This window comes from Trichoderma virens (assembly GCF_000170995.1).
Source record: "Trichoderma virens Gv29-8 chromosome Unknown TRIVIscaffold_85, whole genome shotgun sequence".
NCBI lineage: Eukaryota > Fungi > Ascomycota > Sordariomycetes > Hypocreales > Hypocreaceae > Trichoderma > Trichoderma virens.
The window spans coordinates 27,120-44,393 of NW_014013664.1; the positions used below are offsets into that span (position 1 = coordinate 27,120).

General features: G+C 52.4%; 6 protein-coding genes across 6 annotated transcripts; 3 read left to right on the forward strand and 3 right to left on the reverse strand.

Moving 5' to 3' along the window:
* Nucleotides 1-571: 571 nt before the first annotated feature.
* TRIVIDRAFT_57554 (uncharacterized protein) lies at nt 572-1,219 on the forward strand (the record flags this gene model as incomplete). The annotated part of the gene is made up of 1 exon (XM_014097393.1): nt 572-1,219. The coding sequence occupies one exon, from the start codon at nt 572-574 to the stop codon at nt 1,217-1,219; it is 648 nt and encodes a 215-aa protein (XP_013952868.1).
* Nucleotides 1,220-1,545: 326 nt separating this feature from the next.
* On the reverse strand, nt 1,546-4,217 carry TRIVIDRAFT_231511 (uncharacterized protein; the record flags this gene model as incomplete). The annotated part of the gene is made up of 1 exon (XM_014097394.1): nt 1,546-4,217. The coding sequence occupies one exon, from the start codon at nt 3,845-3,847 to the stop codon at nt 1,610-1,612; it is 2,238 nt and encodes a 745-aa protein (XP_013952869.1).
* A 1,474-nt stretch (nt 4,218-5,691) lies between these two features.
* TRIVIDRAFT_66710 (uncharacterized protein) lies at nt 5,692-7,988 on the forward strand (the record flags this gene model as incomplete). The annotated part of the gene is made up of 2 exons (XM_014097395.1): nt 5,692-7,803; nt 7,878-7,988. The coding sequence occupies 2 exons, from the start codon at nt 5,692-5,694 to the stop codon at nt 7,986-7,988; spliced, it is 2,223 nt and encodes a 740-aa protein (XP_013952870.1).
* A 697-nt stretch (nt 7,989-8,685) lies between these two features.
* TRIVIDRAFT_158292 (uncharacterized protein) lies at nt 8,686-10,545 on the reverse strand (the record flags this gene model as incomplete). The annotated part of the gene is made up of 2 exons (XM_014097396.1): nt 8,686-10,406; nt 10,467-10,545. The coding sequence occupies 2 exons, from the start codon at nt 10,543-10,545 to the stop codon at nt 8,686-8,688; spliced, it is 1,800 nt and encodes a 599-aa protein (XP_013952871.1).
* An 899-nt stretch (nt 10,546-11,444) lies between these two features.
* Nucleotides 11,445-12,899, forward strand: TRIVIDRAFT_204097 (uncharacterized protein; the record flags this gene model as incomplete). The annotated part of the gene is made up of 2 exons (XM_014097397.1): nt 11,445-11,711; nt 11,778-12,899. The coding sequence occupies 2 exons, from the start codon at nt 11,445-11,447 to the stop codon at nt 12,897-12,899; spliced, it is 1,389 nt and encodes a 462-aa protein (XP_013952872.1).
* A 1,538-nt stretch (nt 12,900-14,437) lies between these two features.
* TRIVIDRAFT_83004 (RGS-protein) lies at nt 14,438-15,906 on the reverse strand (the record flags this gene model as incomplete). The annotated part of the gene is made up of 1 exon (XM_014097398.1): nt 14,438-15,906. The coding sequence occupies one exon, from the start codon at nt 15,464-15,466 to the stop codon at nt 14,528-14,530; it is 939 nt and encodes a 312-aa protein (XP_013952873.1).
* Nucleotides 15,907-17,274: the final 1,368 nt, after the last annotated feature.

Here is a 17,274-nt window from a genome sequence, read left to right on the forward strand (position 1 = left end):
ATCGTGAAAGGAATGAAAGAACCCGGGTCAGGGACTGGGAGCGGGATCCCGAAAGGCGAGATGAAAGGTTCGTCCGATGTAATGGCGTTTGCTTGAAAATCAACTAACTCATAGGCTCTATAGACGGTCACGCTCCCCATTTTCCCGAGATCGCCGTCGCGAGAGATCTCCCCCACCTGGCAAAACAACTCCTATCGCTCCACGGGGCGCACCTTATAGGCCACGCTCTCGATCACCGAACCGACGAGACGACAGATTTCAACCCTTTAAGCGACACTCGCCACTGCGGGAACTTGGACCATCATCCACGATACCGTCTCGACCTGCTTCGGAGAGGGCGGATTCCCAATCACAATCACAATCTGCGAAGACTCGCTCACCTCTTACATTAGAGGGCTCTCCTCCTCACGTCGCTGCCGCAATACTACCCACTGCTGCAAAAGACACACAGCGTCCTAATACATATGAACCCGCCTCCGCTCCATCCAAATCACCACCACGTGGCCCTGCAGCATTACGAGCACCGCCTATTGGTCCTGCCGCTGCTCGAGTATCCTCAGCAACCGCAACGATGCCTGCTCCTCAAACTCAGAAAAATCCCCAGACACCGAGTACTGCACCACACAGGCCAGATACCACAAGTCCAACAAACCCACCATCAGGACCTCGAGGCTATGTTCCACTAGCCAGAGGGTCTTCTTTTAGTTCTCGTGGTGGAAGAGGTGGATGGAACCAACCCCCACCTCGTCATTTGTCTGGTCCAACAGCATCAGCAGCGCCAAGTGGCCCTTCTAATATTCCTACTGGCCCTCGAGCTGCTTCTTCAAATGGAGCTGGTACGGCGGCGCCTCCTGCTCAACGGCCATTCAACCCACCAACGGGTCCCTCGGCCCAACACGGAAATGGACCAAGACATAGCCTCGCTCAGAGTCTACTAGCTACGATGCCTCCCCTTGTTCCAGGCGGGAAAACGGACCCTACCATGACGCCCTTGTTAATCGGCGTCACCAAAGAGATCGAGCCTCATTATCGAAAGCTGAGAGATGAAGAGGAAAAATTGCGAGAGGAGCTACGACTGAAACAAGAGCGTCTCCGAAGGAGTTTGTACGCATGGAACAGGCTTGAGCGAGATGCCCGCGCGTGGGAGATGAGGAGTGACCTAAGTGAGAAGAGCATGAAGAATTTAGCTGGCGAGGGGATTGGCGGTGCGGCCTTTTAAAGAAAGCCTGGACCTAATGTGACGGCAATCGGGGGTTTCTTTCGAATTCTCTACGTCTCTCTTTGTAAATATAAACGATTCACGATCAGGCTTGTATATATCTTGACTTATGCTCAAATACCCTTACCCAGCAGTTCTCAGCAGCAACAATGCGCATGATGTCCATTACTTCCACAACAATCGTAGGAATCTATTTCAGCATTCAGCTTTTGATGGCAATCCCAGGAAATTCAACGGGTAACCTGTCTTTGTATACATAATATGTAGTATTATGGCTCTAGACTCATATCTCGTTTCACAATGGTGAAGTGTGACATGGCAGCTTTGGGAAGTTGGAAAGGTTCCCCTTTTCAGAGAAACCTTTGGGTAAATGGAAGTAAATTGGTATCTCTAAAATGCAATGGTATTGTCATCGTATTGGTCATCATCTCCATCCCACTCCTCGCCCGAAGACTCGTCGTCATCAGCCAGGAAATCTTCCATGCTGTATTGCAGCTCCCTCACTTTCTGATTGTCAAATACGATATTGACAGTATTGCAGAGCCCCTGAATCGATGGCTCATCAGCAGCTGGGCTCCGCTGAACATTAGAGACCTCACTGTCCGACTCCTCCTCTGAGATACCACTCTCATCTTCATCGGTGTCAGGCACCCTGTACATTGACTTTCCGAGCTGGCCTCGCTGCGATTTGTTGTCTCTTCTCGAACGGCGGGGCGAGTCATGGGGGTGTGCTTCAATCCTACCACTCCTGCGAAACGGAGAGGTTGAAGAAGGAGTTCGCTTCCTCTTGCGTGACCTGGTAGGTTCGTGAGTGCCGTCTGTTTGCTGGATCGTCGTGTCAACCTGCGGTGACTCAACCTTCCGGAGGAATACGCGTTCAACCATGGGTCTTATGTTAGATCTCAAAGTAGCACGGGCCTGCCATGGGATGTCAAGCATAGTTTTAATGACAAGGTGGCGCAGATTCTGCATATTTCCAGCATTATCAACGAGCGACTGAATGAACATTTTTGCTGTTTCGACAGTCCAGTTTCGAATATGTTCGATATCGATGAGGCGAATGCTAGCGGGCCATGTGGGCACCTGATATGGGAGGAGAACAAAATCGTACATTGGATCGGCATCATTCAAAGAATCATGGTGCCGAAAATACGACATGTTCATGCGCAACTCTCTCAAATTAGGGCAAGCTTCTTCCAAAATTGGCAGGAAGGCAAGATTCAAAGACTGGTTGTGCAGCAGAGTAAGAGCGCGGAGGCCATTGCCATGAGTGAGGAGAAACGCGGCAAGGTCTTCGGATTTGATTTCCCAGCAGTTGATAAGCTCCAAGTGAGTGAGATCTTTGGGTAGGAGGGGAAGCAGCCGGTCTGTCATGATAGTAGAAGATTCGAAAACGAGATGCTTAAGATATTTGAGCTGCGCAATGGCATCCGCCATGGCATCAATAGCGGCGTTGTCTTCGAGGGTGCTCTGCAGATCGTCTTCGTCATTCTCGGACCTCTGCTGTAAGCCTCTCAGCGAAGGTACCTGAAAATTTGTAAAGCTCAGCCTCGTAAGGTGAGCGAATGACGGCGACTGGTGAACTTGAACAATATCGTTGATGTTCGCAACGTAACCGCCAAGAAGTCTCCCACTCCACTCCCAGCTTTTGAGGCTTATCAGGGCTGGCTGTTCCGCGAGAGAGTCGTCAGATGGCGATGCAAGGGCAAGGAAGATGTCCTCTGAGTAATTCCATCTTATATGCGCATCGAGCTCCCTATAGGGCGGCTGGTCCATGGGAGTGTAAAATATGAGTTCCTTTAGGCGAGTCAAGGGGCGAACAAGTTGGGAGATGATGCCCTGTGGCACAATATGAATATCGATGTGCAGGAACTCTATTTTTCTCCGGTAATTGAACCGTGTTTCCATCGGACAGCGTTCAAGCAGCGAAGCCAGTCGTCTCGCCTTGGAAGCATGCCTTATGGTTGGACAGCGATAGATTGCTGTCAGAGCTGGCTCAGACAATGCCTTACAGCTAGTAGCGACTTGAAGGAGCCAGTGTGTGTTTGGCGGATCTGCACCGCCATTGTCGCGGGCATACAAGAACACCTCAACCCAGAACTGGTAAGGAATCCGAGGGTCCGTCCAATCTGGGCCGCTAACTAGTGGCGTCTCATCCTCGCCTTTGCTCTGTGTCGCCATTTGTCGCCGCTTGCTCGGAGAATTGGAGGCAGTGGCAGGGCGGCCTTTGCCCTTCGGTTTGTCCTTCGGTTTGTCCCCTCTCTTTCTAGATGGAAGGTTCTGGGGGACCCTTGCCGAGCGTGAGGGCCTTTGCACTCTGTTGCCTGTCCTGTCACCATGCCCGGCTGCTATTCTAGTGCTCCTCCTACGCCGACTGGGCGATTCGGGGGCTTGGTCAGATGTCCAGCTAGACTCGGATGCATCTGAAGGGGAGGCTTCCGAATCAGATTCCGGAAGACTGTCGAAGACACGCCGCCCTCTCCCCGAGGTTGTCGATGACGGAAGTGCATTGGAACGAGTGCCAGCACGAGAAGCGCGAGCCGTGGACTGACGACTTGGGTTGCGCCGGCTGTTCTGGTTGCTCTTTTGGGCCAAAGTACGCCGGCCGGCGCTGCGTGTCAGCGGCATTGTACCACCTATTTCACAGCGCCGGTGCTGGAAAATCTGGGAGAAACTAGACGCTGAGTGCGTGGGAGCTGTGGAGTAGGAGACGATATATGGGGTGACACCTTGTGACTTTGCCGTATAACTTTGCTGGTTGTTGATGACTTGAGTTTTGTGTAGAAGCAGCGGTTTGCTCCGGATGCCACAGCTTTAAAGGCGTTGCAGGACGAAGGTTTGGCGGGGCCCAGCATCCTCAAAAGTATGCGGCACGAACATTACCATGTGATAAGTACTGTGCAGGTACTCTGTACCCCGTAGCCAAAGGCCGTCTGTCATTACTGCAGTACATGTAGCGGCATTGCATTGAAGTCCACCAGAGCACTTGAAGGAACTGCACTTGGAAACGAAGGTGATGAACATATGTCTCGACTAGGCGTTGACCTTTTATTCTTTAGCACCTTATCAGAGGACGCCTAATGCGCGTGAGGGTGGGTTAACATGGATCCCTGCTCTACTCGCGTGTACATTGCGCTCAGGCTGCTGCCGCTAACAGTAACTCGCCTGGAGCCGTTACAGAGTTGGTACCTCTCCGTACTCTGGCTGGGCAGGGCTGTCGCTTTCCCCTGCCACATACCAAGTACCGGCTACCTGTAAATACGGAGAGTTGCGAGTGTTTTGCAGGGTAGCACTACAGCTGCTAAGGTTGATGGCATCTGGACCTTGCGTTAGCGCCATGCGCCATGCTTGCAGGGAAGAGGCTCCGCAGGTGGTTGGTGATTTTACCTGCACAAACAAGTGCAGATGTTTGTTTGCGTCCGAGATGACACTTGGACGGTCTCTCCAAGGTACTTCTAGATACCTTCGTTCTAATGTGATCAGGCACCAGTTGGGTATTCAAGGTACACATTCTGTGTTTTATATCGTTCCTGTTATTGCTGCCTTCTTGGCATTCAATCAGCTACCCCGATCTCAAACTATTGACCTCTTAATCACTCCTCAGAGACAGGATGCCTACTGGCTACATGTAGCCACCACCAGGCTAACTACTGATGATACCAATTTCTCTAAGTTTCTGGAAAAATAAATTTCTCAAGGTCAACTGCGCCACCTCTTCTATTGTACCCCTTTCATGTGTCTCCCTTTGTCTCCCTTTGTCCCTCTCGCTTTCATTCAGATACCCAAGGGCAAACCCGTCGCGTTGGTTATACGCATAAACGCACTTACAGATGCAGTATGCCTATAAGCGTGCCTAGCCCCGAAGTACCTCAGCGAGTTGGCGAGGCACGGTAATGCTCTCCATAGCGCTAATGTACCTGGCACGGGAGCACTGGTACTTGGAGGTACCATGACCGCCAATTTAGGCGTGGGCTTACACTGAGGTCCGCTGGCGCTAGGCTTTTCTGGGGCCGTGATACAAACCGGCAACTCCCCGTTTGCCTTGGTCTCATCTACACGCGTCTGCTTCGTTCTAGCAGCCCCGTCGCGCTGCCTGAGCTTCTTTCGCATTCTCGACACTTGCACCCGTCACGGCCTCGCTCTGCTCTGCTCTGCTCTGCGCTGGGGAGAGGCGCCTGTGTATTTTCTTTGTCGCTTCGCCATTTGCTGGCTGGTGTGTGCGGAGAGGCGGCTGATATCCGGCCTTGCTCAATTCTGCCACTCTCCTTCACCTTTCGCTCACCACCCTTCAGCTTTCTTCTCCTGAACGACCTGCGGCAACGAGGTGTGCAGGGCTCGACAATGCTCTAGAGCCGAGGATCCGCCTCCTTTCTCTAGCCCGTCTTGTTTGTTTTGTTTGGCCCTGTCTTGGTTTTTGGCTCACCCGCCGTCTCGTAGACCACCTCTTCTCTCATGATTGGTTTCATCCCGCCATGACGGTGAAAACCAGGTGTCAGCGTCGAGCCCCCTTTCTTCATCGCAACTGGATCAAAGGCGCCAGAGCCTTGAAGGACTCTGCAGCTATGGGCAACATAGTATCTTCACCCATCCACAAAGGATCGCATCATATTGACAATGATGGGGGCCCGCCACTCAAGAGGCGACGCATCTCATCGCCCGACTCACTGGATGTCGACCATCTCATTGCCTCTCCGCACGCTTCAGATTCGAGATCTGCTCTACGTGTCGAGGTTCTCAAGATTGCCCACAAGGATTCCAAAAAGGTCAGATCTCATCACGCCCACGCTCCCCCCCGCGAGGTAATTCCCACCAAAGCTAGCTGCAGGATCACCATCTCTGAATTGAGTGCCGGCCGTGCCCGAGTTGTTCACTGCCAGAGTCAAGTTTGCGACTTGACAACGTTCAAAAATCCCGTGGGTCCTCATCGCATCGCCCGCGTCGCCCTGCCCAAACCATTTTACATCCCTCAGGAAAGTATCCTCATCAACCGGGCGGATGATGACACATTTGACCTGGCAGACTCCTACGAAATCGTAGTCGAGCTGGAGGCTGCTCATGACGGACATTGGCCACCATTGGACTCGAGTGATTTCGGCATTCTACCAACCTCATCCAACCTCTCCTCGGCCCCCGGCAAGGCATGGGTCCTGTCAAGCCGGTTTGACCAGATTTTTGGCAGGCTAAAGAGCTCCTTGTTCCTGTCTGCAAGATATTCGGCAGATGAGCCCCCAGTTCACACCGATTATGCCATGGACATTGACTTACGCTGGTCAGCTGGCTTCAAAGCCCTGAAGCGCTTGGAGAAAGGCTCAATGCCCTGTATCAACGCTGTGGACCCTGATGCTGACCCCTCTGCGGAAGACTTTTTTGCTCCATCCGTGAATGGAGGGTTTCATGGCATCAACGGTCACCACGTAGATGAGTCCTCTATTGAGATGGATGATGACGGCCTAGATGGCCCTGACGGCGCACAAACCCCTTCAAGGTCGTTGAGAACTCGCGAAAAGAACAAAGTGTATAACTTGAAAGTCTTGAGCGACCAAGCTCAAGGGAGGGAAAAAAAGCGTCGTTCACGGGCTAATCACATTGCGACAAATGAAGGCCGTGTTAGCTATCTTCTACCTTCTGATCAACCGGTTTGCCTAGACTATTACCGCTGTGTGACCTGCGGGGCCTACCACCAGACGATGCAGCAACTGCAAATCCATTTACAAACCTCCCACACCGCATACAGCTATGTGCTCGAAACGACAAGTCAAGGACCGCAGTTTCGAGTTACTAGCCGCTGCGAGCCCATGCTCTCTCCCTCAAAGCAGTATCAGATAAAGCCACCGGTCAAACCCTTCATTCTTGAGACATATCTGGATGGCGACCACTCATGGATTTCCTCTCGACTTGGGCCGGATACAGTTGATGATGTATTCACGTTTTCAAGAGACAAGAATCCCTATGACAGGCTTCCTTCCCAGTCGCCGGTAGTTACGCAACCGAGACCGGTTCAGCGGCGTCCCGGGACTCTCAGGAGCGATAAGATCCTTGTGCCCAACATTAAGCAACCTCTGTTCGACCCCATTAGCAGAGCACGATTAATCCCGGGCCAAGAAGTGCCAAAGCGGCCACTAGACAACACATGGTTGATCCAGAAGCATCGAGAGAGCACGAGTGACTTTTCCGACGTGACTCCCGCAGAAAAGGAGTACATATGGGAGTGGGATGGATATATTCTTCGCCAAAGCCTCACATCTGCCGCTTACTTTCCTCGAGCCTGGTTGGGTTTTGTTCGTGAGAAGGCATCCTGGCTTGCTGCCGCTGACCAACGTGTGCTAGAATTTGGCAAGCACGCCAGCTTGCTTCGAGTTCGCGATATGTTGGATGACGGTATCATCCAGGAGGCCTTGACGTACATCAACAACGCAAGAGAGGGGCTGCAGCCAGACGCTGGTGGCGAAAGCGGCAATGCCCAGACCGAAGAGCCAGATCCAAAACAGTCTCCTAAAGCGACCCAAATCCGCAAAGGCGCAAACGGCTGCACTGTCTGTCAACTGCCGGTATTAGGGCCGAGGATGTTAATCTGCTCCAACAAGGTACTTTTGACACTTGTTTCGCTCTTAGTATCACTTTCTGAACATATACTAATTGAAGAAAACTAAAAATATAGGCCTGTCCTCAGAGATTGTACCACTCAGACTGCGTGCAAGAAGCGGTCATGTCAGTTGAAAAGAAGGAAGTTTGGCGTTGTAATGCGTGCTGCGCCGGCAGATCAACCTAGGAAAAAGAAGCAAAAGTAGACACGCAAGACGAACCAGAATCCTCACCTGGGGTCTCCGAATGGGTCCAAGAATCTTGACGCGAGTTGCGACACTGCGCACTCCAATACCAAGTTGAGTTTAATATAAAGACATCACATATATTCATACCGCTGCGCTACCTAAGTAGGTAGATGGTTGCACCCAGCATCCCGCTGAGTCTCGCCCAAAGGACTATGCCGCTATAACTAAGTGCACCAAGCAGAAGACGAAGAGAGCAGTGCCTCCGAACCACTTTAGTTTTTGGGCGTCTATCGGGAGCACAGGTGTTAATTGCGGTTTTGATTGATGGGGGCGCTGTAAGCAATGGAAGACATGCAAGGGTAGATGCGTTAAACCTATCGTCCATACAAATACGAGGATGATATAATATGTACCTAACTAAGAGGAGTTTTGGCTCCAGTGAGAGATGCGAGATGGTTGTGAAATATTTGAATGGTATCAACGAAGCCGTAAGATTTACTATACACGAAGAGTCCCGCAATCAACATTAATTCCCGATAACCCATGAGCCGGTCTTGTTTGCTTTTATATTGTTTAAATACATGTGTCATTCGCTGCTGTCATCCCTTATCCCTGACTCCCTTGTCCAATCAACCAACACTCACTATTACAGGCCCGTGGCAGAGGGACGAGCCAGGGTGGTCATTCTTTGTGGTATTAAAACTTATACTTGCCCTCTCGTTTCCTCTCGCTCTGCTCCTTCTCGGTGCGCTGCCGCTTTCTGCTCTCTTCGGCAATCATCTGACTCAAGTCATCGTCATATGCCCATCTTGCACCTATGCCTTCTTCCTTATTGCTAGCCTCATACTTGCTCCGTAAATCATCTTTGCTGAGACCGCCCTGCTGGTTGAGCGAGTCCACATCGATGGCCACGTCCACGTCGCCGGGCTTCTTTCGTTTCCGAGTGTCATCGTCTGCACCCAGTACGGGTATGCCAGACGCAGCCGAGCGCTGGGCGGCGCTGATATCGTATGCGCGATCGCTACCAAAGAAGCCCTCGGCACGAACCTGCCGCTCAGGCACAACAGTGTAGGCGGAGCGGGGAGCAGAAGATTCTTCAGTATCGTATCCGCGCCGTTCTTTACGTAGATCCATCTCACCGGCAATAGACGTCTCGACTCCTTGTTGTGAATAGTCGGGATGTACCGTGCTAGTGTATCCTCCGGGCGTCTCGAGCCCGCTGGGAGTCTCGGTACCGCCAGGGACGTCATCATCCTCCGACTCTTCCTCTTCATCGTCTTCCTCCTCCTCTTCAGATTCCTCCTCGCGAGGCTGCAGTTCTCCCCACAGGGTGCGCTCCACGGCATCTCCGTTAGGTGCCTGAGGTTGTGTCACCTGTGCTTGGCCAGAAGCACCATTTTGCGCGGTGAGACCAAAAACATCACCGCCATACAGAGGACGGTTGAATTCGTCCACTGGAGGCTTTCCCCAGCCGCCGGGATGGAAGCCCCAGGATCCTCCGGCGGGCGGCGGCGCGTTCAAGCCGGGTATTCTCAAGGTTGGGTAACTAGGAGGGGTGCCGAATCTCTGTTGGTTGATGAGCCATGGAGGAGGCGCCCCAGGCGGCATACCTAGTGCTTCCTTTGTGGCATCACTCAACTCGCCAGGGCGGAAGTGCTGATAGTCTACCTCGCTCTCCTTGCCCTCGTAATAGACCTCGCCAAATCGCGTCAGCTCTGGCTTTGTCTGGAAGCGGAAAAAAGCGTCATAGAGTCTTTGGTAATCGATATCCAGCTTGCCCATCTTTGGTTGGACTCGCTCTCGCTGCTTCTGTTTCAGCGTCTGCTCCGCCTGCTTCTCCAACACTGCATCGCGCATCTCTGCAATTCCCGTCTCGGCAATGAACTTTGGCAGCCGGAATGCTGACTTCTCAATACCCCTCTTGGAAGATAGATATTCCCTCTTCATCGCCCAATGAGATGGTACAGGAACGACATTCCTCTGCGCCTTGATTTGAACCAGGAGTCGCGGGTCTGACGATGAGACATCCTGCCATTCAACCACCTCGGGTATGTTGACGAGAGCCTTGAGCTGCGCAACGGAGAGCTTGTTCATCTGCTTTCTCTTCTTCTTTGACAGCTTTGGCTGAGGGTTCTCATCTTCCTCGTCGGGAATATCATCGTTGTCACCGAAGAATACGTCGCCCTGGTTACCAGCATTGGCCTCCTTGGCAATCTGATCTTCGGCAAACGAGAGGCCGAATTTGTTAAATATGTCTCTGTACGCGGCAAACACGGGATCATCGTCTAGCAGGTCATCTCGGATCGGTTCACTAGCAGAAGCAGAGGGTTTCGCCAAGTCAGCTGCACTCTTGGCATCGGAATCATCAGTCGGCTGTGGCGATTCATCCCTCTTCTCGACATCAGATTGTTCGGTTGCTTGAGTCTGCATCGAGGTGAGTATTGTGCGACGCGTGACGGAGGCGGAATGGATGAGACTGACATCTGCCTTGACCTTCTTCTGTTCCTTCTTCTTCGCCCTCCGCATCTGGTTCTTGGTCATCTTTGGGGCCGCCATGGTGAAGCTGAGTTTGGCGACAGGCTGCTGGTCTTGGAGAAAGCGGCTGGATTGGCCGTCTGGGTGAGCAGCTGGAAGACGGCGTAAAGACCTGTGACAGCGACAACGTATCGCTTGGGATCTCTTCCCATGCCGCGGCGAGCTGGCAGAATCTCGGAGAAAAGCGACGGCGGTAGCTAATCAAGCAGCCCGGTGGTGACGCAGCGCAACGCAGGCCCGACTCGTGGCTTTTGGCTGGGTAAAGCAAGCCGGCAGGGCGATGGAGTTGGTGAAGCAGTGATGGATGGCCCCTACTCGGCGGCAGCAGCTTTTCCACCCAGAGAAAAAGAAAAAGCACCCAAAACGATCGTGTTTTGCCAAGCCCAGCGCGTGAAAGCCGGTGGGGCGCGCGGCTGTCGGCTCAAGGCCGGGTAATAGCTCCAGGTACCAGGAAAATTGGTGCAGCGCAGATTCGCTAAGCCGGCCACTCCTTTCCGGCGGGAAGGACTTGTGAGTGACCTGAAGCCGCGCTGGCGATCCCCTTTCCGCTGCGGCAGTGACCCTCTATCTCTGTCTGACCTCGTATTTTCTCTCCCCCTCATGATTTTATAGCGACATTTCTCTTTTTGCCTTGTTCCTTGGAGGCTGTCGACTCGTATGGCTTTGCCGTGGTAATGGACAGCTCACCTTGTACGCCCAGTCTCTCGTTTCAGTCCACTGTTCCAAATGTCAATTGATATCGCCGTATAACCAACCACATTTACGTCGTTGCTCCGGATTGTTTGCTAGGCCTCGTCATCACAAGCCGTTGCGCACTCGGAGACTCCCGCACTCGACAATCGCCTCCAAACACCCGACGATAGAAGCGAAGAACTCGATATTCTCGAATCGCATAGAAACATCGTTGCGCCCGCTGCGCAATGGAGAAATTCCCAAGCCTGACGGCATCACCATCACCACTGGGGACCAATGGCTTGAACGATATTGGCTCCGCGAATGGCAATGGCAATGGCCATAGCAATGGCTACCCTGCGGCGAATACGTGGTCGTCCTCGGGGCGCTCCCACAGCCGCCAGAAGAGCCTCGGCGATGCCTTTCGAACGATTCGCGCAAGAAACGGCAGCATGAGCCAAAATGCCCACGAGATCGCCGATGCGCTGCGGGCCCCCGTGTCTCCAAAGCTTGTCGTATGTCGCATCCCGTCCTATATATGATATTGCGAATGGTCAAGGAAATTAATTTCTTTTTTGCAGATTCTTTGCATCATGTGGTACACATCTTCTGCCCTGACCAACACGTCGTCAAAGTCCATCCTCAACGCCTTTGACATGCCGGCAACCTTGACATTGATTCAGTTTGCCTTCGTGTCTTCTCTCTGCGTTTTCCTCTCCTGGCTGTCCAGCATCTTCCCCGTTTTGCGCTCCAAGATTTCTGCGCTGCGACACCCCATCCGCCAGCCCAGCCGAGAAGTCATCATGACAACGCTGCCCCTCGCCTTCTTCCAGATTGGCGGCCATCTGCTCAGCTCGACCGCCACGGCCAAAATCCCAGTTTCACTTGTTCATACCATAAAGGGCCTCTCGCCGCTCTTCACTGTGCTAGCGTATAGATTGATATACAACATTCGATACCCGACAAATACCTATCTCTCGTTGATTCCCTTGACTATCGGCGTCATGCTGGCTTGCTCTAGCGAATCAAACTACGGTGGCCAACTACTTGGCGTTCTGGAGGCGCTTCTAGCGACGATCATCTTTGTGACACAGAACATCTTCTCCAAGAAGTTGTTCAACGAGGCCGCAAAAGTCGAGGCCGACGGTGTGGGAGTCCAAAGCAAGAAGCTCGACAAGCTCAATTTGCTGTGCTACTCATCCGGCATGGCCTTTGCCCTGACTGTACCGATTTGGTTCTGGACAGAGGGTGTCACCTTGATTAAAGATTTTCTCCACGACGGCTCGGTGGACCTCAGCAACAAGCCTAATGCCATGGACCACGGCCGTCTGACCTTGGAGTTCATTTTCAACGGCACATTCCACTTTGGGCAAAACATTATCGCCTTCATATTGTTGTCCATGGTTTCTCCCGTTACCTATTCCGTCGCAAGTCTCATCAAGCGTGTTTTCGTCATCGTCATGGCCATCATTTGGTTCAGGAGCCCGACGACCTCCGTGCAAGCCGTGGGCATTGCTCTCACCTTCCTGGGCCTGTATCTCTACGACAGGACTAGCGAAAGCAATAAGGCCGATCGGAGCGCACGAATGATGACACAATCCCGGACTGGAACGCCTCTCCTACCCCTTAGTGAGGTGCCAGCGCAAACTGGTCGCTACCAAGCAGGATCTCCTCAGCCAAGGAGTGGGACGTTTCACCCATGAGGGGCCCTTTATCTGACCCCGTATATGCAAGAAGACTTCCGATTCTGCCGATGGCAGAAGACAATCGGAAGCGGCACTGGCTGTCGATGATGCAATCCAATGATGAAACGGATTAGGAGTTTCCTTACTTGGTTATATATAAGGAGTACCAAATGTTTTTGATAATATTCATGTGCTACAGCGCGTGCCGGATCTAATATCTGTATCTTCACCTTTTTGAAGAATTAGAGGGTTCAACCATGAGAGAAGCACACCGAAACCGCTCAAACGGTATATCCCATGCTTAAAGAAACGATGGCGCTGTTCTGGGAAGAAAGAAGAGAAAGAAAAAAGAGATGATGATTTAAACGCGTTATCGTATATATTTCGGGAAAAGGAATGCTATTAGAAGGGAAATTATGTATAGAATAGGTACCTACTAGGTAGTTAACAACGTCTCAAGTGTAACAACAGGATAGAAAGTCATTGCATGCTACATTGCTACATGCTACATGCTACATACTAAACGCAGCCATCTTCCATGCCGCCTTGTCTTGTGTTTTCATTACGATCATCACATATTGACATTGTCCCTTTGGCGAGAGGAAAGTAAAGTAAAAACGCGATCAATAGTTAATGCAGTTTGATTCATTTCACAGATGACATCTCGACGAGATATTTCGTCCAGGCATCTATTCATTGGCCTATCTCTATCTACTGACAATAAACATTAGGGTTATGTTCATTTGCCGCAGGGCCCGTTATGGTGAATATGGAGACAGAAAAAAAAAAAACATCATATATCATCCATGCACGCACGCCCTGATAATTCCATTGACCAGAAATAACAAAAGAGATGATAAACGCCAATACAATGTATGTGTGCACCGCCAGACCCCTGATGAACTCCGTTCCACTTGTGAAAAGGCCGTGGTTCCCATGATTTCGTAAATCGAATAGCACGCTTGCATGAGGGTCATCTATTAAGATGGAGACGAGCTGGGGGAGTCTCAAAAACTCTCACAGTGCAGTCTCGAAAATATGGTGTACAATCCCCCCCATTATTGGGGGTGATAAAATGAAATGAGAGTATCTCCAATGCTTTAGAGCTTTTGGCATTAAAGGTCAACTCGGGTAATCGCCGATTGACCTAGCCCAGTGATGAATGTTGAAGGGTATCAGGACGCATCATATGTGGATTGAGCGGCCACGCTGACGCTTATTGGTAGATTTGAGTGATGACTGCAAATATACTGAATTGCAGTCCATGTAGACATTGAAATTTGATGATTCGTCGACGTGTGTAAAATGGATGGATAACAGTCGACTATCGGGGAGGGCCGAGAGCCTCGGCCAATATGTACAGACGGCCCAAGAGGCGCCACAGCTGGTGCTGAGGGGGTATAGAGGTCGGCGCAAGACATTGAGATTGCGACGACCATAGTAGGATGCACCTGCTGCATTGCACTATTGTACCCCGCAAGCAGGTTCTAGTATAGCGCCGCTGTGATGGTGGCCGAGTAATCGCGGGGAAGTCCCATGTCCGGATGTAGATTGATGATATCGGACTACTCGGTAGTGCCTCGCGTAAGAGTCATCAAGCGACGAGTGGCTGCAAATCGGCCTCCTTGGCATACGTTGGTACTCTTTCAAAATGATGAATGGCTACTGGGATTATAACTCGACTCTCCGGATTCGGGCCCCGAGGATGTGGGCGTTGTTCTCCGGTTGGAGCTTTTGCGATTGAAGCCCAATTTTGCTCCAACCTTTTTCCAGCCTTTGTTATGCGCTGCTACCGCACGGTGAAAGCCTCCATGAGTGGCACTGAAAGTCCATTCCGAGGTGGGCGGCGTGGTAGGCGGTGTCATGGGTTCCGTGACTGATGGTGAATTGCCTTCGCTGTCGGCTGACAAAGGCTCGAGATCCGTGCCACTCGAGGCCATTGTTCGGTCAGATGATGCCTTGGGTGATCCAAGATGAAAATCGTGATGCAGTTCAGCTGCGGGAGTAGCGACGGATTGCAAGAAAGGAACCAAGACGGAGTCGTTCATGAGTTCGTAGATGATGCGTCCAGCTTCGGCCAGTTCGGAAGGGTGAGGAGGATTAGGTCCACAGGGCACGCGAAGTAGGCGATCTCGAACTTGGGCAGGAATATTCACTTCGCGAGGGGCGCAAGGGATTATGTACACCTGCATCAGCTTCTCCCACCATGCACAAACCCTCTCTCTGCCGTCATCCGCGGGGGTGGCGTCGGCGAGGGACTGTTCGTAGACGGAGGTGTAGCGCTGAGCATCGAGTGTGAATTCCAGTGTCTCCATGCAGTGGTTTTGGGAGAGATAGGCCATGAAGGCACTCAGGTTCCATGGCGGAGGTGCAGTATCGAGAAGAATCTCGTTGAGGGTCGGAGGCCGACCCGTCATGTTGTATCGAGGAGATGATGCTTCGGATGAAGAGGAGAAGCTAGTCGGACGTGAGTACGGTGTGTATGATGATTCATTGAAGTCTTCGAAAGCAGACAAGGGCCGTGGCTGCTGCTTGGGGATTGTGAGTAGGGCTCCAAGAGGCTGTCGTATCCTTGGATTAACCATGCTCTGCGATATCACACCAGGGTGCCTAATTGCAATGTGCGTTCCCTGGACTTCTGGCAAGAGCGCTCTAAACGGGCCCTTACCAAAAGAACTCTGGGAAAGCACAGCAATTATACCTGGGGTAGAGGATGAATGACAGAGTGCGCTGCCGAGCTGAAGCGGAATCGGCCGGTCAAGTCAAGTCGACGGAGATGGTCCTTGATCATCCGGAAGCCGACGCAACGATGGTGAATGAGCGACCTCCAAGCCGGGACTGAATGGCAATGCCGAGTCGGAAGCGAGCGGGAGTGAGAATTCAGACTCAGCGATGAAGCCGGGCCAAGTCAAAGACGGTCACGTAATCTTTGGATCCACAGGCTGGCTGGCGAGGAGCAACAAGCACGAGGCGGAATTAGAAATTACTGTCGAATCAACCAAGCGGCGGAGAGCGAGAAGAGCGAGAAGAGCGAAGCAGAGCAGAGATGCGTAAAGCCGGGGCGGCGAGCAGATGATATGGATTAAGACCTATGACGGATGACGGATGGAGGCTCAAGTAAAGCGTCAAGTGTGATAAGCAAGGAACGACGGCGGTGAGGACGGATCGTCTTGTGGCGTGCAGAGATTCAAGCTGTGGGCTAGAGGCGAGGCATCCGAATAGGGTGGCGGAAAACAGCACGACTGAAGTCTTTTGTAAGTATCGAGGCCTGGCCAAGCCTGGCATATCCCACCTGGGTGGCGGGGGCAGAGGCACAGATGCACAGGCGGGTGGAGCCCTGACTTGGTGGCTGCGAGCTAAATCAGCATCGAGGCCTATCGGGGATCGGAGGGTGGGCGGCAGTGGCCCTGCTGCTGCTTTGGGTTCTGCGGTTGCTACTGGTGGCAGTGGTTTCGACGGGCTTGACTGGCTTGACTGGCATGCTAGGCGAGTTCTAGTGGGCTTGGGGTGGTTCTACTCTGCGGTTCTGTGGTTCTTTCTTTTTTTTCTCCGCCCCTTCTTTCCTGCTTCGGGTCGGGGGGCGAACAGCGAGGAAGGAAAACCTGACTTGACCTGGCCTGACCTGGCCTGACAATGCAAAACTCAAACTCAAATCCCGGCAACCCTTAGTACCGGCATCGCCTAGCAGCCTTAAAGCCAAATAATTTCCCCGTGAGGCATTGGCAGCGGGGTTTTTGCGTGTCCTAGAAGGGGAAATGAAACGAGAGGCAAGGGAGAAGAGGAAAAAAAAAGAGAAGAAAAAAAAAAAATTCCTCCTGAATCAGGACCGATTCGACAGTTGACCGAAAGCCGTCTTTATCCCTTCCCCCAGCTGCACGAAAGCGGAGGATAGGCAGCCGGAACGGAGATCTCTTCCCAAAGCTGGATCAAATGGCAGGGCGCGCGCCAAGTAACGGAGCTGTGCACTGCCGTCCCAAGTACCTGGCAGCCTGGCAGTACCTCGGACGCGCGCTGGATTGCCCCTCACCGCGGAGTATCCAGTACCTCGGTGTGCAGCTGGCCAAGCTGTATCTCCCCTTGCCTTGCAGGAAAGAGCCGGAGAGAGTCTGATGATTCCATCCTGCCGGTGGTCAGTTTTTTTTCCCCATTCGATCCCCTCGTTCACAGGAAGGGAAAGAGTGGGCGACCCCGAAAAGAGACCATCGAGCGACCCAGCGAGCGAGCGAGCGAGCGTCGAGAAGGCGCGACAAGGAGAACGGAGCTTGCGGGGTACCTTGGTGGACTTCCTGACCGCTGGCCAAGTGCGGGCACAACGCTCGCAAGAGGCTCTGGTCGCTCGTATCGCCAAGGTACCCAGTCAGTCATGTGGCCCTCGGGTCACCAAAAACCTGTG